Source organism: Chionomys nivalis, chromosome 6 (genome assembly GCF_950005125.1).
Source record: "Chionomys nivalis chromosome 6, mChiNiv1.1, whole genome shotgun sequence".
Taxonomy (NCBI): Eukaryota; Metazoa; Chordata; class Mammalia; order Rodentia; family Cricetidae; genus Chionomys; species Chionomys nivalis.
Window position 1 is genome coordinate 95,350,027 of NC_080091.1, and position 19,211 is coordinate 95,369,237.

At 38.8% G+C, this 19,211-nt stretch overlaps 1 protein-coding gene across 1 annotated transcript in view; it reads right to left on the reverse strand.

The window, feature by feature from the left end:
• Window positions 1-19,211, reverse strand: part of Cfap299 (cilia and flagella associated protein 299) — a 496,870-nt gene that overhangs the window by 64,680 nt on the left and 412,979 nt on the right. Inside the window, exon 4 of the mRNA XM_057772769.1 lies at window positions 16,573-16,715. Within this exon, the coding sequence (XP_057628752.1) occupies window positions 16,573-16,715 (143 nt within the window). The remainder of the gene's footprint in view (window positions 1-16,572; window positions 16,716-19,211) is intronic.

Here is a 19,211-nt window from a genome sequence, read left to right on the forward strand (position 1 = left end):
AATTACTCATCTCACGTTTCTGAAACTATGTTTGGAGTATTCTTTCTCTTTTCCTCATCCATGAGTCCCTAGAAATTACCACTGTACTTTGTGGTTCTATGATTTGACTTTTAAAATTTAATATTTAAGGTTAATTCATGTGGCCTTTTTTCTTTCTGTGTCTAGTTATTCTAGTTATTATTGTGTTGTTTGGCTTCATTCATGTTTTCATAAATTATAGGACTTTATTTTTTCCACGACAGAATAATGTTTCATCACACATGTCTGAACCTTGACTATTGTGAAAAACGCTATAGTGAACAAAGGAGTAGAGGCCCATCTCTCAGACTGTGACTTCAGTTCCTTTAGAAATAAGCAGAAGTAGAATTGCTAGCTCACACAGCTACCAATTGCCATCAAATGTCTACAATGTCTATTTTTATTTTTCTCAGATTTTTGTAAAGCCATACATAAAATCATTTTTCTTTCCTCTGTGGTAGTCATTCTGTGATGTGAGGCACTGCCTTCTCTGGCTGCTTTAATTTGCATCGTCTGATAATTAGAGATGTTGAACACTTTTTCATACACCTGTAGACCATTCATACACCCTCACTGAGAAATGTCTGTGCAGATGACTTGATAATGTTTTAATCAAGGTTCTTGTTTCTTGCTGCTCAACTGTTCAGGATCCTTGTATTTCTTAGATGCTAATCTCTTGTCAGAAGTGTTGCTTTCAATACTGTTTCCTCCTCTATGGTTTGTTGCTTGGCTCTGTTGATTGCTTTCCTTGTTATGAAGAGTCTTGTTTTTGTACGTTTCCCTCGATCAATTGTTCCTCTGAATGCCTGTGTTTCTGTTGTTTCCCAGGCTATTGCTAAGAAGTTCCTCTTATGTTTCTCCTAATAGTTTAGCAAGTAGCTTCAGGACTGATATTTATATAGAATCTATTTTGGGTTGATTTTAAAATAAATTCTGCATGATAGATGCCTGATTTTCTCTTCAGTGTGTGTATATTCAGTTTTCCCAACATCATTTGTTGAGGAAATTATCCTTTTTGCCATGTGTGTTCCAATGTTTATAGAAGATCAATTGACACAAAATGTATACAAGTTTTCTTGAGCTTTCCATTCTGTTTCATTTATTTTAAGTCTTGATTGTGTACTTGACTATGTTGTTGGATAACTTTTTATGTTTAGTTTGACATATTTAATTTTATACATAAGAGTCTATAAAACATATTCCTCAATCAAGAAGTTGATGCCTACAAATTTCTTCTTTTCATTTAAGACTGCTTTGACTATTTAGTGTCTTCTGTAGTTCCATAGTATGATAGTTAGCATTATCAACTTGATGCAACCTAGAGTCACCTGAGCAAAGAGTCTCACTGAGAACTTGTTCACATTCAGGTGGCCTGTGGGTGTGTCTTTAGAAGACTGTCTGAGTTAACTGATGTGGGCAGACATACCCTACTTAAGTTGGCATCATGTCCTTTGCCATGAAGAAATGAGACTGAGGATAAATAAGTGTTTCAGGCATGCATTTATTTCTCTCTGTCCTTAACCATGAGGTGACACATGCTCATGCCATTCTGACTTCTCTGCTCTGTGGGACTGTCACCTGGAATAGCAAGCCAAGTAAAGCCTTCTTCCTCCAAGTTGCCTTCTATTTTGGTGTTGCATCGCATCAACAGAAATGTGGTTAGAACATATGTGGATTTTAGAATTTCTTTTCCATTTTGTTCAAACGTCATCAGGATCTTGATAGACTTTGCATTAAGGCTTTAGAGTTCTTCAGCAAGGCTGGAGTTTCAATCTGACATGTTCTCCAGAGACCCATGTGCTCAATGTCCTCCAAAGCCCCATATGCTCAAAATTTGGTAGAGAAATTGAAGTTACTGGAAGGTGGTAGAAACTTTGAAGAGTGGGTAGCAGGAGGTTTCATGTTATTGATGGTGTCCTCACAGGAGACTGAACTTTGGCCTCTTATCTCCAACTTTTCAGACATTAGGTGGAAGCTTTATTCTGCAATGTGCTTTTGTCATGATGTATTGTCTAGCTGCAGGCCCAATGAACAGTGATGCCTGGCTGGGGAATGAAACTTTCAACATCGGAGCCATTATAAACCTGTTTTCCAGAGTAGACAATCTCAAGTATTATTACAGAAGCTCAGCAAACACAGAGTTTTCACAAATACGAATTATTCAGTAAATGAACAGTATGTTTTCATTTTCCTGTACCTAACCAGTTTCCTTCATCAATGTTTGAGAGTTTGCAATGAATAACTCCTCCATTTCTTTGGCACAGTTTATTTTTAACTATTATATTTTGTACAAGTTTTTATTTAATTTCTCCTTCAGATAAATTGTTGTTAGTATATATACATGAAACTTATTATTATGCTGTTTTTTATATCTTGTAATTTCTAGTGAGTAACATTTATTTTTAGGTTCAAGCATTTTTAATGGAGATTTTAGGGTTTTCCAAGCTCATGGTGGGGCCTGGCGAGGGTCACTGTACTTCCCTCTCTACAATTTGGATTCCTTTATTTCTCTGGCTAGGATTTCTGATACTGTGTTGAACAGAGCTGGTGAGAGTGAGCCGTCTTGTCCAATAGCTGAACTTGGAAGAAAAGCTTTCAGTATTCCATTGCTGACTGTGATGTTAGCTGTGGACTTTATCAATTTACGCTTTCCCTATACCTATTTGTTGAGAATTTTGATGAGAAGGGAACTGAAGTTTTGTCAAGTGCTTTCCTTTATATATTGAGAAGACCATATGAGCTTTGTCTTTTAGTGTTTGAAGGAATGCAATGTACTACAGTTTTATCTGAGCGCTTTAAAGCCTCCTATTGTCATGACTGAGTCCATTCAGGCACGGAGCGTACTCCTGTGGAGGTGCCATAAGTTCAGAACGCTAGTGCCTTACTGATGGCTTTTGCATGTGTACTCATCTGGGATATTTGTCTGTAGTTTACTTACAATGACCTTGCCTGGCTTTGGCTTCAAAGTAACACTGGCCTCTTAAAATGCATTTGGAGGTGATCCCTTGGCTTATAACTCTGGAAAAGTTTAGGAGTACAAGCATTCTTCAGTGTTTGATAGACTCCACCATCAGTCATCTGTCCTGAGCTTTGCATTTTGGGGGAGTTTTGATTCCTTATTCGGTATCCTTGTTTGTTATTGATATATTCATATATTGATATATTTCCATTAATTCACCTTTCAGATGCTATGTTTATAATCATTTAATTACATTTAGTCTGTCAAAATTGTTGGTGCCTCTTGTTTGTCTCTTGTAGTGTTGTGGTATCAGCTGGCATTTCCTCACTGTCATACATGATTTTTCTGTTTTCTAATGAAGGTTTGTAAATTTTACCTTAAAAATAGCTGTCTTGTGTTTTCTACATAATTTATCTATGTTTTGATATTATTTCCTTCCTCATGTTGACTTTGGGCTTAATTTATTCTTCATATACTTTCTTAGTAGTAAAGTTAGGATGATTAGTCGAAGTCTGTTTCTTGTTTGTTTGTTCGTAGGTGCTTAACACTATACACATTTGGAATTTTTTTCTTCAATGCCCTTAATTTTTGGTTTTCATGGAGAGTCCCTTTACATGGGTTCAAAGCTATTTTTTTATTTCTGCTTTGATTTATCTTTTCTCCAGTGTTTTTTTTCTGAAGTATATAATTGAATTTCCACATATTTGTGCACGTTCCCAAATGCCTATTGATTTCCATTTTATATTATTGTGGTTGGAAAAGAATTGTGCTTATGATTTCAATTTTCTTAGTTTGTTGAGACGATTTTTTGACATATGATCTGTCTTGGAGGATGTTTTATATTTGGTGAAAATGTGTATTTTACAACTTCGGGGTGAAGTTTTATTCAAGTCTATTATTTTCATGTTGATTCTCTGTTTAATGACTTACCCGCTTTGAAAGTAATGCATTAAAGCTCTGTTTGCATAGTTACTATCTTCTTGGTTTCCATCTCCCGATATTTGTTTTTCTCATGTATTTTTCCCCAAACTATTCTTTTTTGAACAGTATGTATTATTAAGGTAAAATTAAAAAAAAAAAAAACCTCTAACAGACAACATATTGTTAAATACTGTTTTACTATCCAATTAGCAATTCTTTTGATTTGGGAATTTAATTCTCTCTCTCTCTCTCTCTCTCTCTCTCTCTCTGTCTCTCTCTCTCTCACACACACGCACACACACACACACATATAGAAAAGAATTATTGATATGAGTTGTCATTTCTTGTTTTCTGAATATTTTGTTCCTTTCTTCCTTTTTCATGTTTTTCATAATGATATAGTTTTATAGTAATGTGCTCAGATTCCTTCTCTTTCTCCTACATTCACTAATTTTTGTTTGCAATGAGACTGGCATGCAAAATATCTGTACCATCAGTACCCACTATTGCATACACCCTATCATTGTTGTCATGGCTACAGAATTTAAAACTGTGTATTACAGTATTTAAAAATGTGACTTTATCTTGTTTATCTGTGTTCTTATACCTCACTGGGCATCTTTAAGATGATTATTTTGGCCGGGCGGTGGTGGCGCACGCCTTTAATCCCAGCACTCAGGAGGCAGAGGCAGGCGGATCTCTGTGAGTTTGAGGCCAGCCTGGTCTACAAGAGCTAGTTCCAGGACAGGAACCTAAAGCTACGAAGAAACCGTGTCTCGAAAAATCAAAAAAAAAAAAAAAAAAAAAAAAAAAAAGATGATTATTTTGGATTGTTTGGCAACCTAGCTCTGTCTGTCAGGGTGCTTAGTGGAAATTTGTTTTGAGTCAATTGTGTCATGTTTTCTTGATTCTTAATGTTCTCTGTATGTTTGTGTTATTATCTTCATATGTAAAGAAAGAGCTATCGCTTCCAAATATGATGGAGGTGTCTCGACTTGGACAGACACACTGCCCAACAGTACTTAATCTGAGGCAATGTGAGACCATCCCATAAGAGAGCACCGTGGCATTGGAGAAAAGCTTCCATAGCTTCCTTCAATCTTGGGGAGATCTTCAGTTCTCTGTTTTGACGATGTTTGATAGAGCAAGCTATAAGTGGATATTTACCTCCTTGTAAATTATGCAATTTATTTTGGCTATTTGGTATGCTATGTGGCAGAGTAGGAACTGGCCTTCAAGATGAGACCAGAACATAAGATTCCTTTAGCATCCATCCTTCCCTTCTGGACGGACACCTCCTTTCATGCACTTTCCCCAGCCTCGGAGAGCAAAGCTGCAACTGGGCATTCTTCCCTCCTTTGTTTCCCCTCCCACTGAATCCCACAAGTAACTCAGTACACAGTGTGCGGCAACACAGAGTCAGCTTCAAGGAGGGCACTCTAAAAAGGCACGAGCCAGGCCTCCAGGACACACCCTGGTTTCTCTTCCCTGCTCTAGGGGAAATTACAGGGTTAGACAATCTGCTCAGCGCTAAACTGAATCTACCTCGGGAAGATTTTGACCCAACAAAGTGGAATTGTTCTTAGCTAGGTGGAGGTGGTTGCTGTGGGTTGTGCTCCTCTGGATACTTCTTGGTTGAATGATGAGTTCTTTTCAAAGGTATTTTGTACTAGGGTTGTTACATTGGATTTGGAGGAACAAGAACTGTGCTTCCCTATTGTCTCATCTGGGTGATGTCATTCTCCAAACAACTTCTGTTTAAACAGACTCGTTTAATTAATTTTGAGGTATTTATGAAACCCACTTCCTGCCCATCTTCCCTCTCCTTCTTTAAACAGAATCTCATCTTCATTTTTCTTACCATTGTAATTTCCTCTTTCTTTCAATTTTTCTCTATTCTTTCCATTTTTTGTTCATTTTCTAAACTGTCTCGACAGCATCACAATCAAATGCTTTAGCACAAAGTTTACAACAAAACACCAAGTGCTTGAAGTTGAAGAAATATTTCCCCTTGTGTGGATTATAGCCAATGTGAGATTAGGGGTTTGTAAGAAAGTTCTTCAGCTTCCAAATGAATTACTTCCCCATTGTTTGGGCTGGGTTATTGACTCATTTATTTAATGATAGAAGAGGAAAATGGAAAAAGATGGATTGTGTGCTATGGTATTCTTAAGGCATCCAGCTTTTTAGCCATACGAAGTCATTAATCCCATATTATTAAACTGTGATATAGTAGTAGATACACATACTACTATGTATAATGTTTGCTCATGAATCATAGTTACCTTGCTTCAGGGTTTATCAGTTTCACTTAAAATATGGTTAAATACAAGTAAATATCTATAGAGTGTTGAAATTTCTGATTATTAGAAAAATAAAAACACCAGGATAGGAGTTTTATATCCATTTTACCAACCAAACAACTTTCTTTTGCACATTTGCAAGTTTAAGAGTGACTGGGAGGCAACAAAAGAATTATATTAATCTGGTTGTCAAAATTCAGGAGAAATGCAGCTAGATATAACTGCTTTGTCCTATATTCTTGGGACTAGACATAAGCATCTTCAGTACGGGTCTGCCTCTAGAATGAAGCAGAAGTAGCTACCACGGAGCTGGGATTTTGTTTTGTTATCCTCCAGTTGACCCATAGACTTAAAGTAAGAGATTGTGCATTTGAATGGAATTATTTAGGTCTTTTTAGATGACTTATGCTTTTATTTATAAAACCAGGGGAAAGTAAAGTATAAAATGGTCTAAAGGGTGTTTTTTTCCAAAACAAAATCTTTAAGAGAATTTGGTTAATGTAAGCTCTTAGTCAGATTTGGAAATGATATTTGTGTGTGTGTGTGTGTGTGACAACTATTTTGTAATACTGGAAATGAAAATCATATATTTTTTCAGAGGAACTGATTTCTTGCTGTATCATCCAATTTTATAAATCAGTAAAGATGGAATTCATTAAACTTTATCAATAATTTGGTGGTTGGACTGCTGAAGTTTATGTAGACACAGTTCCTTTGTCCTCAATGACTACTTTGTTCCTTTTAAAAACAAACTAAAACCAACTAGGAATTGGATAACATGAAGAAAATTAATTTTCATACCAGTGCTGAAAAGAAACTAAGTGCTTGTATATTGTCAACTGCTGTACATGGGGCATTTGTACACAAACATCAGAGCATGATTATACTAGAATTTTAATTATTATAAATAAATATATAATGGAAGCACACATCTAAACATGTGTGACTGAGTGGATGTGCTTTATAATTCTCATTTTATATCTCCTAGGGGAAAAGACTTTCTTTTTCTGGATGACTGCTGTCTGCTTACTGAGTCCTCACTGAGATTTTCAGTTCGGCTTTTGGCCACGTGCACCTCTGAAAGCCAAGCACAGCTGTGTCCCCTGAAGCCTGTCACGTCACAGCTGCCCCTCTGCCCAAATGGTCACAGCAAGCATGGCCATGTCATGAGTAATATCAAGGGAAATGGAGGACAAAGTGGTGTGGGACAGCACGGACAGGTCTCTCAGGGAATGGACGAGTTGAGGAGAAGAAGCTTCACTTGCCTTGGGTTCACCTGGTGCAGGATGTGAGGCCTAGCACTTGGTCGTGAGATAGCAGGATTATTTAGAAACCAGGAGGGGTTCTTCGTAATCATTTTGTAGGGAGGGTGGAGATGTGTGCAGACAGGAGATAGGAGAGAAAGACTTACAGTAATCCTTCATTTAAATAGAGAAGCGATAATTGTCTTAAAAATAATTTATCTTTAAGCATTTAAATAGAATCACATACATATTATTAATTAGGCTATTACCTAAATACTTATAATTTATTTTAGTTTTTTCATAGAGATATTAGAAGTATGAAAGTCATCTGTAAAGTTCCATGTTGTCTATAAAAGGAGCACGCTGCCAAACCCACGGTATCCTGATGGTGAGACACTTCTGTCTGCAATGCACCAATGCCATTTTACGAGGAAAAATGATAGTCTTTTGAACTCTGTAGCCTAGAACAGTTTAAAATAAACAAGCATCAAAGCCAAAAGGAAAAAAAAAACCCACAAAACCCTGACAGATCTGCTTTCAGTGTGCTGGAGATAATATCTCTGGGCCGATATCCAGCAACCGTAAATTGTCATATGTATGAAATGCGTGCCTCCATGCTGTCCTTTTGACTGCTCTCTAAGTGACCCATCAACAAGAGCTTTGCAGAACAGACATCTCTGGTAAAATTTTAAGTTAACATGGATGCAGGATAAACTTTATTAAAAAAAAAACAATCAGACCATGATGATAAAGAACAATATGGGTATATAATTAACCCTGAGAAGTGAACACAGGAACACAGACTCTCTTTATCTCATGCCACTGAATTTGCTCTACAATCAAATTTACTCTCAGCTAACCTCTTCCTAAATCATTTTGCTAATCCTTGTATGAACTGTATGTGTACTGAGCTCTGTTGGTTATATATTTTAGCCTGTGATAAAATGTAGAATTTATATTTATGCAAAACAAGTTGCTATCGAATACGGAAGCTTTGTTGGTGATTTTGAAAACAAGGGAATATTAAAAAGGATTATATATTCTCTGCAATAAAAGTATAGAATTTAGTGTTACTAAATGGTAATGTAGACTCTGGAAGCTTAGGATAGTTTTCCTAACATGGAGAGGAGGATTGTTAAGACAAACAGAAATCAGGGCCATGAGGTAGTAATGTGCTTTCTGATTGTGTGTGTGTGTGTGTGTGTGTAATTCTATATGTAAGCATGTTTGCACGTGCAAGCTTATATGAAATTGGAGAGGCAGAGGTATATGAGTGCTCTGGGAATTTGATTGTTTTTCTTTTTAAGCAATGAGTTCAGAGAGGCCAGGATGATGCTCGCCCTCGATGATGGGGGTTGACACTCTACTATGGATTCACATGATTCTGGCCCTGGATTATGGGGGCAGACACTCTGCTATGGATTCACATGATCCTGGCCCTAAATGATGGGGGTAGACACTCTATTATGGATTCAGCATGATGCTGACCCTGGATGATGGGGGCAGACACTCTGCTATGGAATCAGTTTGATGCTGGCCCTGGATTATGGGGCAGACACTCTACTATGGAATCATCAGGAATCGCTGTTTCCACCGTAGCTGGGTTTTGTAGACAGTCAGAACATGCATCTGTGAATGGTGTGGTGTCATCCCTTCTGCATCTTTGAGTTTTACATGAGAGATAATACTTAGTGTCCATCTTTGGATTCTAAATGAACTAAGTATTGGGAAAGTCAATTTATCTGTGAAAGAATTCCAAGTAGATATTACAAAAAAATTGATATGAATCATAGTTCAGAGGATATGAATAGATTCTAAAAGTATCCTGGGACATAACTGAGGTTCAACAAGTCGGGGCCAATTTTCCCTTGATGACCTCTTGGCTGAAGCCATAATTATAGGCTACTTTTAGTTCTCTTCAGCGCTTTTCCACATGCAAAGCTGTGGCACATGGTAATTCTTACTCTTGGTGACTGAAAATGAACTACTGGTTAAGTACAAAGGGTTGTTTTCCGCCAAGCTCAATGAAAGGAGGAAGTGGCGAGGGTGGGTACAGGAAGGCCAACATCCCCTTGTCTTAACTGTGGACAGTAGGATTGCTTAAGGTTTTGAAAGGCAACCTCAAATTAGGCTTTGTTAAGTGAGGCAGACATCTGTAAAAGAGGCGTACGGCCTGACAAAGGCCAACAGGGAAAATATCATCCTAACCTAACTCATTCTGAACCAAACAGAACACTGGTTTAAAGACTCCTAGAGTTTGATATGTAGTCTTATCTTTTCAGTTGCTGTGTGCAGAGGCCTCTATGTAACCTTGGGTGCACCAGTCAGTGCTGCAGGGACGCTGTTTCTCTTGATGTAAAACTGAAAAAGAAGCCCACAAGCTGCAAGATTGTGTAAATGAGGAAATGAAGGGAAGAATATAAACCGCTTAGCAGAGCACTCAGTTAATTTCCAGCATTACTCCAATTATCTTGTACCTTTCCCGCATCTCTCCCTGTTAACCAAGGCTGTGTGGCACAGTCTGAGAGAGCCCAGAAGCTAACACTAGGCAAAACCACATGGCTGGATCAGAGGAGCTCATGGTAGAGCTAGCGATAAGGACGCCTTTAGAACAGTTACAAATGTAAACACCGAGGAATCTGATAGCTCCTCTGTGAGAGTCCAACAAATGGATGGCTTGCTATGAGAACAGCCAACCCTTTGAAAACCCGGTGGAGCAATTTAGTACAAGGCAACGGTTGGGATGAGGAAGAATAGGTCAGTGTGATGAGTATTGAGGTTCTAGGAGAATCTTCAGCTCTCAGATACTGTACATACTAAAATTTCATCTTTCAGAAACATAATACAATTAAAAGATACATTGTACAATACAAAGAAAAAAACGACCTGAAGCTAGACCTGGTCCAGACGACTAAGTTTACATGAGTTCTTAAGAGACAGAAATAAAAAATAATCCACTGAGAAAGTGGAGCAGGGGAATCATAATGGACATTTAAAAGGCAGAAATTCTGAGGAGCCAATAAAGATACCCAGTCTGACAAGCAAGAATGGTAATGAAAATGATAACCATAAGGACCAATCATTTGCAACTTACCATAGCAAAGACACTCAGGATTAGTAAGTATCACCTCCTGGTGTAGATAAAGGTGGGGCATGTCACTTATAAAGTACTTCTGTTTAGTACGTATTGGTATAAGCAAAGTGGCATTAGTTGTATACATATATCTGTGAGGGTATGTGTGTGCGTTCATGCATGCATGTTTTTGTATGTACATGTCACAAGTATGTGTTGAGGACAGAGATTGATGTCAGGTGTCTTCCTCAAGTGCTTTTCATATAATTTTTGAGACAGGTTCTCTCAGTGAACCTGGGGATCACTGATTGGCTAGACTAACTGCCTGGCTTAGTGAACTCTAGGGATCTGCTGCCTTCCCAGTACAGGACATAGTATAGGCTGCCTGCTGCTATTCCCGGCCTATATTTGGGGGTCTCAACTCTGCTCTCATGCTTACACTGTAAGCACTGTACTGATGAGGCATCTCCCTAACACATATGCAACTTTTATTTATCTTCCTTTAAAAAAAGTCTATAATACATGTAAGCTTGTGTAAAATACACATACATAGTTTACATGAAATTTTCTCAACTACTTGATAGCAATATTCCTGCCAAAAGACAAATCATAAAAAAACAAATCAAAACAAACAACCCCACACCAACACACGCACAGATACACATACACACACACACACACACCTCAACCCAACAACAAGCATGAGAGGGTCCAGATTGTTCAAAAGACTCCAAGAACATTATTACTCCCAGAACGTATTGCTCCTGGTTGCCCCCAGAAGTGGAAGTTATGTCCCTATTGCTGAAGACAACATGTACTTAATTTCAGACATAGGGTCCAGAGGGCCCAGAGCTGGAAGTGACCCAAATACCTCCCTCTGAAGACAAGCTTTCATGTACATTTCAAAGGAAGGAGAAAACCCACAGCCCTACCCAGCTATGGCGCCAATGCACCAACATCAACTATCAGCATGATACCCCTAAGGGCACAGTAATGCCTTGTGTACCTTGGTGGAAACTGATATCTCTCTAATAAGTATAGTGGCATTTCACTTGTATATTAACAAATAAAACTTGCCTGAGGATCAGAGAGTAAAACATCCCCACCGATCAGCCTTTCAGACCAGGCAGTGGTAACACACACCTTTAATCCTAGTAGTCACACTAGCTTGTCATAGGAACCAGGCAGTAGTGTTCATGCCCTTAATACCAGAGCTAGAGATGATTATAAAATGGGAGGAGACAGCTCTCACACACACCATCATATCATTTTGAGATTTTGGGAGGCAGGATCACTGCTTTCAGACTGTGGTAGAGATAAGAGCCAGTGAATGGCTATTTTGCTTTTCTGACCTTCAGGCTGAACCCAAATTTCTCTCTCTGAGTTTTTATTATTCATGCTTCATTTGGCGCCCAACTTTTGGGGCACCAATTTATGTAAAAGCCGTTTGCCTGAGGCTTTTCAGCCACTGGCACAGGCCAGAGTTGGACCCCAATGTAGCCATCTGGGTCTGGGAGAAAAACTAGAGCTCCCAATTCCCATCTGCTCAATGTTCAGCAACTACATCCACATAAAACTGGAGAGAGCTTGGGAAGGGAATTTAGACACAAAAGAACAGAGTCAAGCATGTCTTCTTGGTAGCAGCATTGTCTCTGGTGGGCTCTGTTTGCTTGAGGCTCCTTTAAGAGAGGCTTCCTGACTCAGCCAGCGTTAGTGGCAAAATCCTTGCAGCTCTTTTAAAAAGCTCTGCCACCAAACACTTAAATTGTGTTTATGAGCAGCAGGCAGCATGCTTCTTGGTGGTGGCATCATCTTTGAAAATTAATTGTGGCAATAAACAAGGCTCCTGCCATGAAGCTAGACTCCCAGAAAGCTAAGGAATGGGGTGCTAGTTTGGAGAAAAGGTTTTGCTTTTGTTTCCACAGGAAATGAGAGGCTATTAATTCATTCTGGGTTAAGAAAAATAAGGTTTGGTCAAAGAAGACCCCCCCCCCCCATACTGAAAAATCTTCAACAGAAACGGTTGGCCCAGATGATCCAATCTTCCAGCTCACCTCTGTAGCAGTTTCCTCTGAATTCTACATCCAGAACAGCCTCAAGACTGCTGGCTGAAATTATCCAGCCTCAGAGAATACTCCAGCCAGGACTGGACCATAATCCTACATTTTCTTTAGGTCCCCATAAGATTATCAGTGCCCCCAACAGGAAGTAGCCTTGAAAACTGCACATCCCCCCCCCCCCAAATTGGATTAAGGATATTTGTCTGTTTAATGTGTTGGCTACAAGTTATTATTGGTAGTGGTCAGGAAAAAAAGCAAAGGAAAGGCATTTTTAATATATATAGGTTGGATTAATCCAGCAGCATTTGTAATCAAATGTCTTTTTAGCAGCTGTTGCTCCTTCCTCAGCAGTTAAACAATTCAAAGACAACACAATAACATATAGTATCCAGACTCTCTGTGTATTTTCTGTCTCTATGTGTTTTTTTTTACTACTATATTTCTTTTACTTTTATTTTTAAGTTTTAGTTTTTTTGAGATAGGGTTTCTCTGTGTATCTTTGGCTTTCCTGGATCTCACTCTGCAGACCAGGCTGGCCTTAAACTCACAGAGATTCACCTATCTCTGTCTCCCAAGTACTGGGATTAAAGGCATATGCCACCACACCTGGTTACCCTATATCTTTTTTAAAAGGACTTTCTCTATCCTTTTTCTTTTTTCTCCCAAGCATACATATATTTTTAAACACACTGTAAACTGTTTAGAGGCTTGTTTTGCTTTTTGTTGTTGAATTTGTCTTTGCTGTATGTCTCTATCTTTTTTTTTTTTTTTGACTACATGAGTCTTTAATCTGCTAAAATATGTGGCTAGGATTAAAGTCTCAGACACCCCTTTTCTTACTTTTTTTTTTTTAATGACAATGAGACATGTCTGCTCCTGGAAGCACCCATCTACTTAAAAAAAAATCATGGGTATCAAAGAAACTCCACATGAATTTTAATTTCTTTATGGCAAAAGTAAGCCACTGGGCAAGCCCCCTTCCTTGACTGCTGACATTATGCTGTCCTAATTAAATAAGCAGGACACAAAATATCCTACTTCGCAGAAAAGTCTATCAGATATGCTAGACCTGTAGGCCGAAGATGGATGTTCCATCAATGTAGAGGAACTTTGGGTGACTGTCTAGGCAGCCATCTGTTTCTGTCATTTCTCACGTTTTTTTGGAAGTCACTTGCTTGCACTTCCTGCTTACTCAGTTAACAATAATTCCTTCTTGGGTTTCTGAGAAAGTTGAAGACTAGATAGTTGTAGGTTTCCTTGTTTACCAGATACAGAGAGCAAGTTATGATAGAAAGTAAATTAGGTACAAGACTTAGGACTCACCAAGATAGGATCGATATGGAGTATTTTCTCTGAATTTGTCAAATCCAAATGGACTAGACATTGTTGATGTATTTATTGCCTGTATATATTATATATAGTTATTTTACTTACAGTGTATAGTTTTCTTAGATTAGTTATAGCTTTTCTATTTTAGACAAAAGGGGGAAATATAGTGATGTTTCACTTATATTTCAATAAATAAAACTATCCTCAAGATCAGAGAGTAAAACAGCCCTACTGGTCAGCCTTAGAGACCAGGCAGTGGTAATACACATTTTTAATCCCAGTAGCCACAGTAGTTGCCATAGAAACTGGGTAGTACATGCCCTTAATCCTAGTGGTACACACCTTTAATTCCAGCCCTAGAGAGAATTATAAAATGGGAGGAAACAACTCTCAGACACAGTCTCATTTTGAGATTTCTGGACTCAGGATCACCATTTTTGGATGGAGGTCGAGGTAAGAGCCAGTGGCTGGCTATTTTGTTTATCTGACCTTCAGGTTGAACTCCAATTTCTCTCTCGGAAGTTGTATTAATTGTGCTTCAAATAAGATCTAAGACCTGCTCAATTAGAGGGAAACCTTACCTGGTACTGGAAACCTAGGCAACTATCCAGAGCAAGGAAATACACAAATCTTGGAGAAGAATCTACAACCACCACTTTACTAAACTAAGATAATTCCTAACGACATTCTAAATATTTAGCCTTTTATCCACACATAAGTGTAGACTTAACCCCTCATCAAGGAAGCTTCTACTTGCAACAGACAGTGATCACTACATAAAATCACAACCAAACAAAATGCAGCCTTGTGGAGCCCAGTCCCAATGTATACAACTATAAAACAACTCCCAAGCCTAAGTCTCATGGAACACTAGGAAAGAAGGGTAGAAAGATTGTAAGACCCAGAAGATCTGGAAATTTGTTCTAATACTGTGTTTCCTATGAATGTCAGAAACTACAAACATAAAGTCTCACCCACAAAACTGCCTAAACACTATCTTAACAAGAACAACACCAAAAACATGCCAAATTGATGAGGAACAGCGTATGAGACTTCAACCCTAGACAAAGAACTACAAGCAGCAAAGGAATACTGAGAATGGAAGAAATAGCCTTCCCCGGGAAAGGGCACACCGATTGGTTATCCAATACCAAATAGTCAGCCCTGAGCACATACAAAGAAGTAAATTATTCAGACTGAGCAGGTTATATTTAGCAATATATATGTATGCATATATGTACACAAATATGTACATGAAATATGTGTGTACCAACATCTAGGATAATTAGATCAGTACAACCTAAAACTACTGATCAACTCCTTAAGATATAAATCGGGCAAGAGGCAATACAGAACATCTCACATCAAGTTTCTTGGCAGAAAAATACTAAAACTGTCATCATTAAAGCAACTGTATAAACAAGACAGTATGTAAAGGCAAGTCAGAGGAATCATTGAGACAGAGGAAGTGAGAGGATGGGTCAGTAACAACTCAGTAGCGCTGAGGGGCTGCTACAAAGGGGGTGCTAGACGTACAGAAGCAAAACCCTTTTCTTGGTTATCCTGACTAGACAAACCATCTGTACTCATAGGTACCAGTCAGGCTTTAGGTTTTATAAATGGAATATTCAGTTAAGTATGGCACGGTCATGTTGTTGCTATTGCTACTGCAGATCCAGAGAGCAGTGCCCTTGTTCTTCTTGTATAATGGACAAATCTGTTTAGGAGACAGGGATTAGGGTGTCATTGGTTATATGGGTGTTAGCAGAGCAGAGGTCTGAGACATACTTTGGATTTTTTTTTACTTTCATTTTGCATATTTTATCGATTAAACTTGCTCTCATCTGTTATATAGCTTTGGAGTTTTCATATTAGTGGGGTGGCATGTGATATGTTAGTCCATGCATGCATGTATGATGTGTAAATTGGGTTAGCTTTAACTATCTTCTTGAGCATTTAAACTACTAAAGTGCTTTCTTCTAGTGTTCTGGAAGATGCATCATGCTATTTCCTCTATAGTTATCATACTTCAGTATAGTATATAAGGCTTTTTACATTTATCTAACCATAGCTTAGTGCCCATGGATCAGCTTTTCCTCAGATCTCCCTGCCTCTCCAGAGCCTACACTTAGTTCTCAACAGGCATGAGATGAACTTGTTTAGATACCATATGAGTAATACCATGAAAGGATTTCATATTTTTATGACTGAATAGTACTCCACTGGGTTTACACACAACTTTTTAAAAAAAATCCATTCATCTATTGAGGGATGCTTAGGCTGTGTTCACCACTTGGTTATTATTGTGAACAGTGCTATGGCAAACTTAGGTGTATAGATGTCTCTTTATATGATTCCATTACCTTTGGATAAACTCTCAGTGGAAAGCTTGATGGGTCATGTGGTAGCTCTAGTTTTAGCTGTGTGAGGGCTCCCTCTCCACAGTCTCCTCGGGATTCCCACCAGAATCATCTTTACTAGAGTGAGATGCTATCTCCCTGTGGTTCTGATTTGTAGTCCCCACATGCTTCGTGACCCTGGCACTTTTCCACAGCGAGGTTCACATTCTGGTCCTTTGTGTGCTATCATGCAGGGGGGCTCAGCAAGAAATACACAATAATTCTATATTTTTGTCCCTGAGGTTTAAAAATTGTGAACAATTTACCTCAAATCTGTGGGCCGTGGAAGAAGTCTTCTTTTTCCAGTAAAGTAAACTTCAAAATCTTCAGTTTTTAGTCTGTGGGCATAGTCGATATATCCTGACACTTCTTGCCCGTGAGAATTTTTGTCACGAATGAAGATCACAGTCTGGTAACAACACAGAATGGAAAAGGAACATGAATGATGTCACTTGGGTACTTTCACTTAACAGAACAGAAGCTGCGTTTGGGAAGCCCTGCGCATGTCAAGGTCGGGTTTCAAGGGTTGTATGTTTCACCCTTGTGATTCTGTCAGGTAAGACACTGTTATGTCTCCCCCACAGGAGGAACAGAAGAAGACAGAAGTCTCACAGGCAGATGGCACACTCACAGCAACTTTACAGCACATTATAAATAAGTCAGACCAGCATTCCTAAGAAAGCCTTCTTTGAAGCATCAAAAATGTATTGATTTATTTACTTTCATCTCAGTCTTGTTATCTTCTTTATGGGCATCTGTTTATGAGAACACCGAGATGGAGGGAGAGGCGGAGTTTCTCAGGTCTCCTAGATATCAACTGCAGGCTTGTATTCCTAACTGCCACTTCTTTCCCCAAATGAACCTCTCCATAGCTGATATCACAGATCTTTAAATACTTTCTCCATAACATGACAATCAAAAATTTATTTCACAAAATTGTGTATATTAAACTTATACAATGAGTTGCATTATTTAGCACAATTGTCATTCATGTTAATATCTTTGCAAATGCTACTGACCTCTTTATATAGTCTCATAGTTCCTAAGGGTAAGAGAAAGGAGCAAATAACAGGAGTGTTAGAGTCCAGATTCTCAGAACTCAAGTTTTGGTGATGAGAGACAGCTAGACAACAGACAATGAAAACTGAAGATCAGAGAAGAGCCAATGAAGGAAAAACACAGTAGAGCTAAAGATGAGTAGCAATACAATGATGTGCAGTGAAGGCTAATTTAGGTTATGAGAAAGGCTGAAGACATAGACTTTAAATGAAGGACTTGAATAACGGGAGCAAACAAAGAGAATCTGTGGTACAAAGTCCTAAAGCATAAACAGGCCATTGGAAATGGCTAGATTGTAACTTCCACCCTTCAGATCCATAGGCATCCTGCTCAAGTTTTAAGGAAAAGCTGATATAAAATTAAGGAAATATTATTTTCTAACCGGAAACCTATGCATTTGCTTTTAAAGTGAGATTAGGTAGTAGAATTCTGTGGCAAAGTTCACTATTTGGATAAGCCCAGGAGACCACCATTTCCTCTTCAGCCATCACTGGGTTGTCACTTATCGGGTCTTTGAGGAAGTTAACTAAGTTAGGTATCCGTGCTTCCAGAAAGAATAAAGCTAGAAACTGGAGGGATTTTCCCCATTGCATCTAAGAAAAGATGTTGCTAACAATACCCCAGCTGCAGAACGACAGAACAGAGCAGAGGTTTCCATGACTTGTTATTCTGCTGAGAGGGTACCCTGCTGTCTATTCTGGTTGTCAGGTTGCTGGGTACTAAAAACGCTGCTGAGGAGGATTCAAAAGCAGGGTCTTGCTGCAAAAAAAAAAGGAAGTATCTGACAAGTTAAGCTCACACCCATTGATATGTCAGGATGAGCCAGCACTCACTGCTAGTCCTCTGTGCTACTTGACATTATTTCCACACACTTCTTCAAGTTTTCCCACATAGCCTCTTGCTAAGGTAGTATAGGTTTCTTTACGATTGACGTTATTTAGTTTCCCTTTCTGAAGCATAAATTTTGAATCAGTCCAGACTTCCTGAGACTCTTATGCTGCTCAACCAATAGCTTGTTTTTCAGCTTCTACTTAGACAAGGCGATGAGCAACAGCTGCTGGTATGGCATTTGTGTTTCTAGATTGACTGGACCTGTCTTCAGGGTTAGCACACTCCTGAGGGGAGGTCAGTCACATTAGAAATAAAAGACGAGAAAGATGTTCTAATGAAACCTTTTATTTTCTGAATGGACCTCTAAACCAGGAAAGGAAAATCTCTCTGTGTGTTTGTATTTGTGTCTATTTCTGTGTCTGTCTATCTGTCTCTCTCTCTCTCTCTCCCTCACCGTGTCTGTCTGTGTGTGTGTGTGTGCCTGTGTGTTTTTTCTACCACTGAGAAATAGCCTACTAGCACAATGACAGACTAGATATATTACTCATTTTTGTGGTGAAGGCAAATAAAATTTCCAGGTTAAATCAAAAACATAACTTCTAAAATACACTGGCAAGAAAACAAGGTTGTGCTTAAAGGGCAAAGACCCAAAAAGGACAGCACAGCCTTGAAGCCCAGCTCTGTCCTACAGGTACCGAGTCAGGACTGAACGCTCACTGCTCACGTTTAGCCTCGTGATAAATCTGAGAAATAATAAGGTTGAAAGAGCAACCGTGACTCGTACTTCAAATACTACTTGCTCTCATTGAGAGGCCAAAGCACATTGGGTTTTGTACTCCATATCTTACATAGTCCTCTAAAAAGTGTGCAATGGGTATGGGTGTGGGTCAAGGAGCTGGGAAGGAGACTACAGTAGGGGATAGAGAAACCCCAAGGGAAGGAGAGGAGTGGCACAGGATGCCTGTGGCAAGCGTTCAGAAGAGGGCCAATGGGAAGGAAAGTGGTCAGCAGGAGC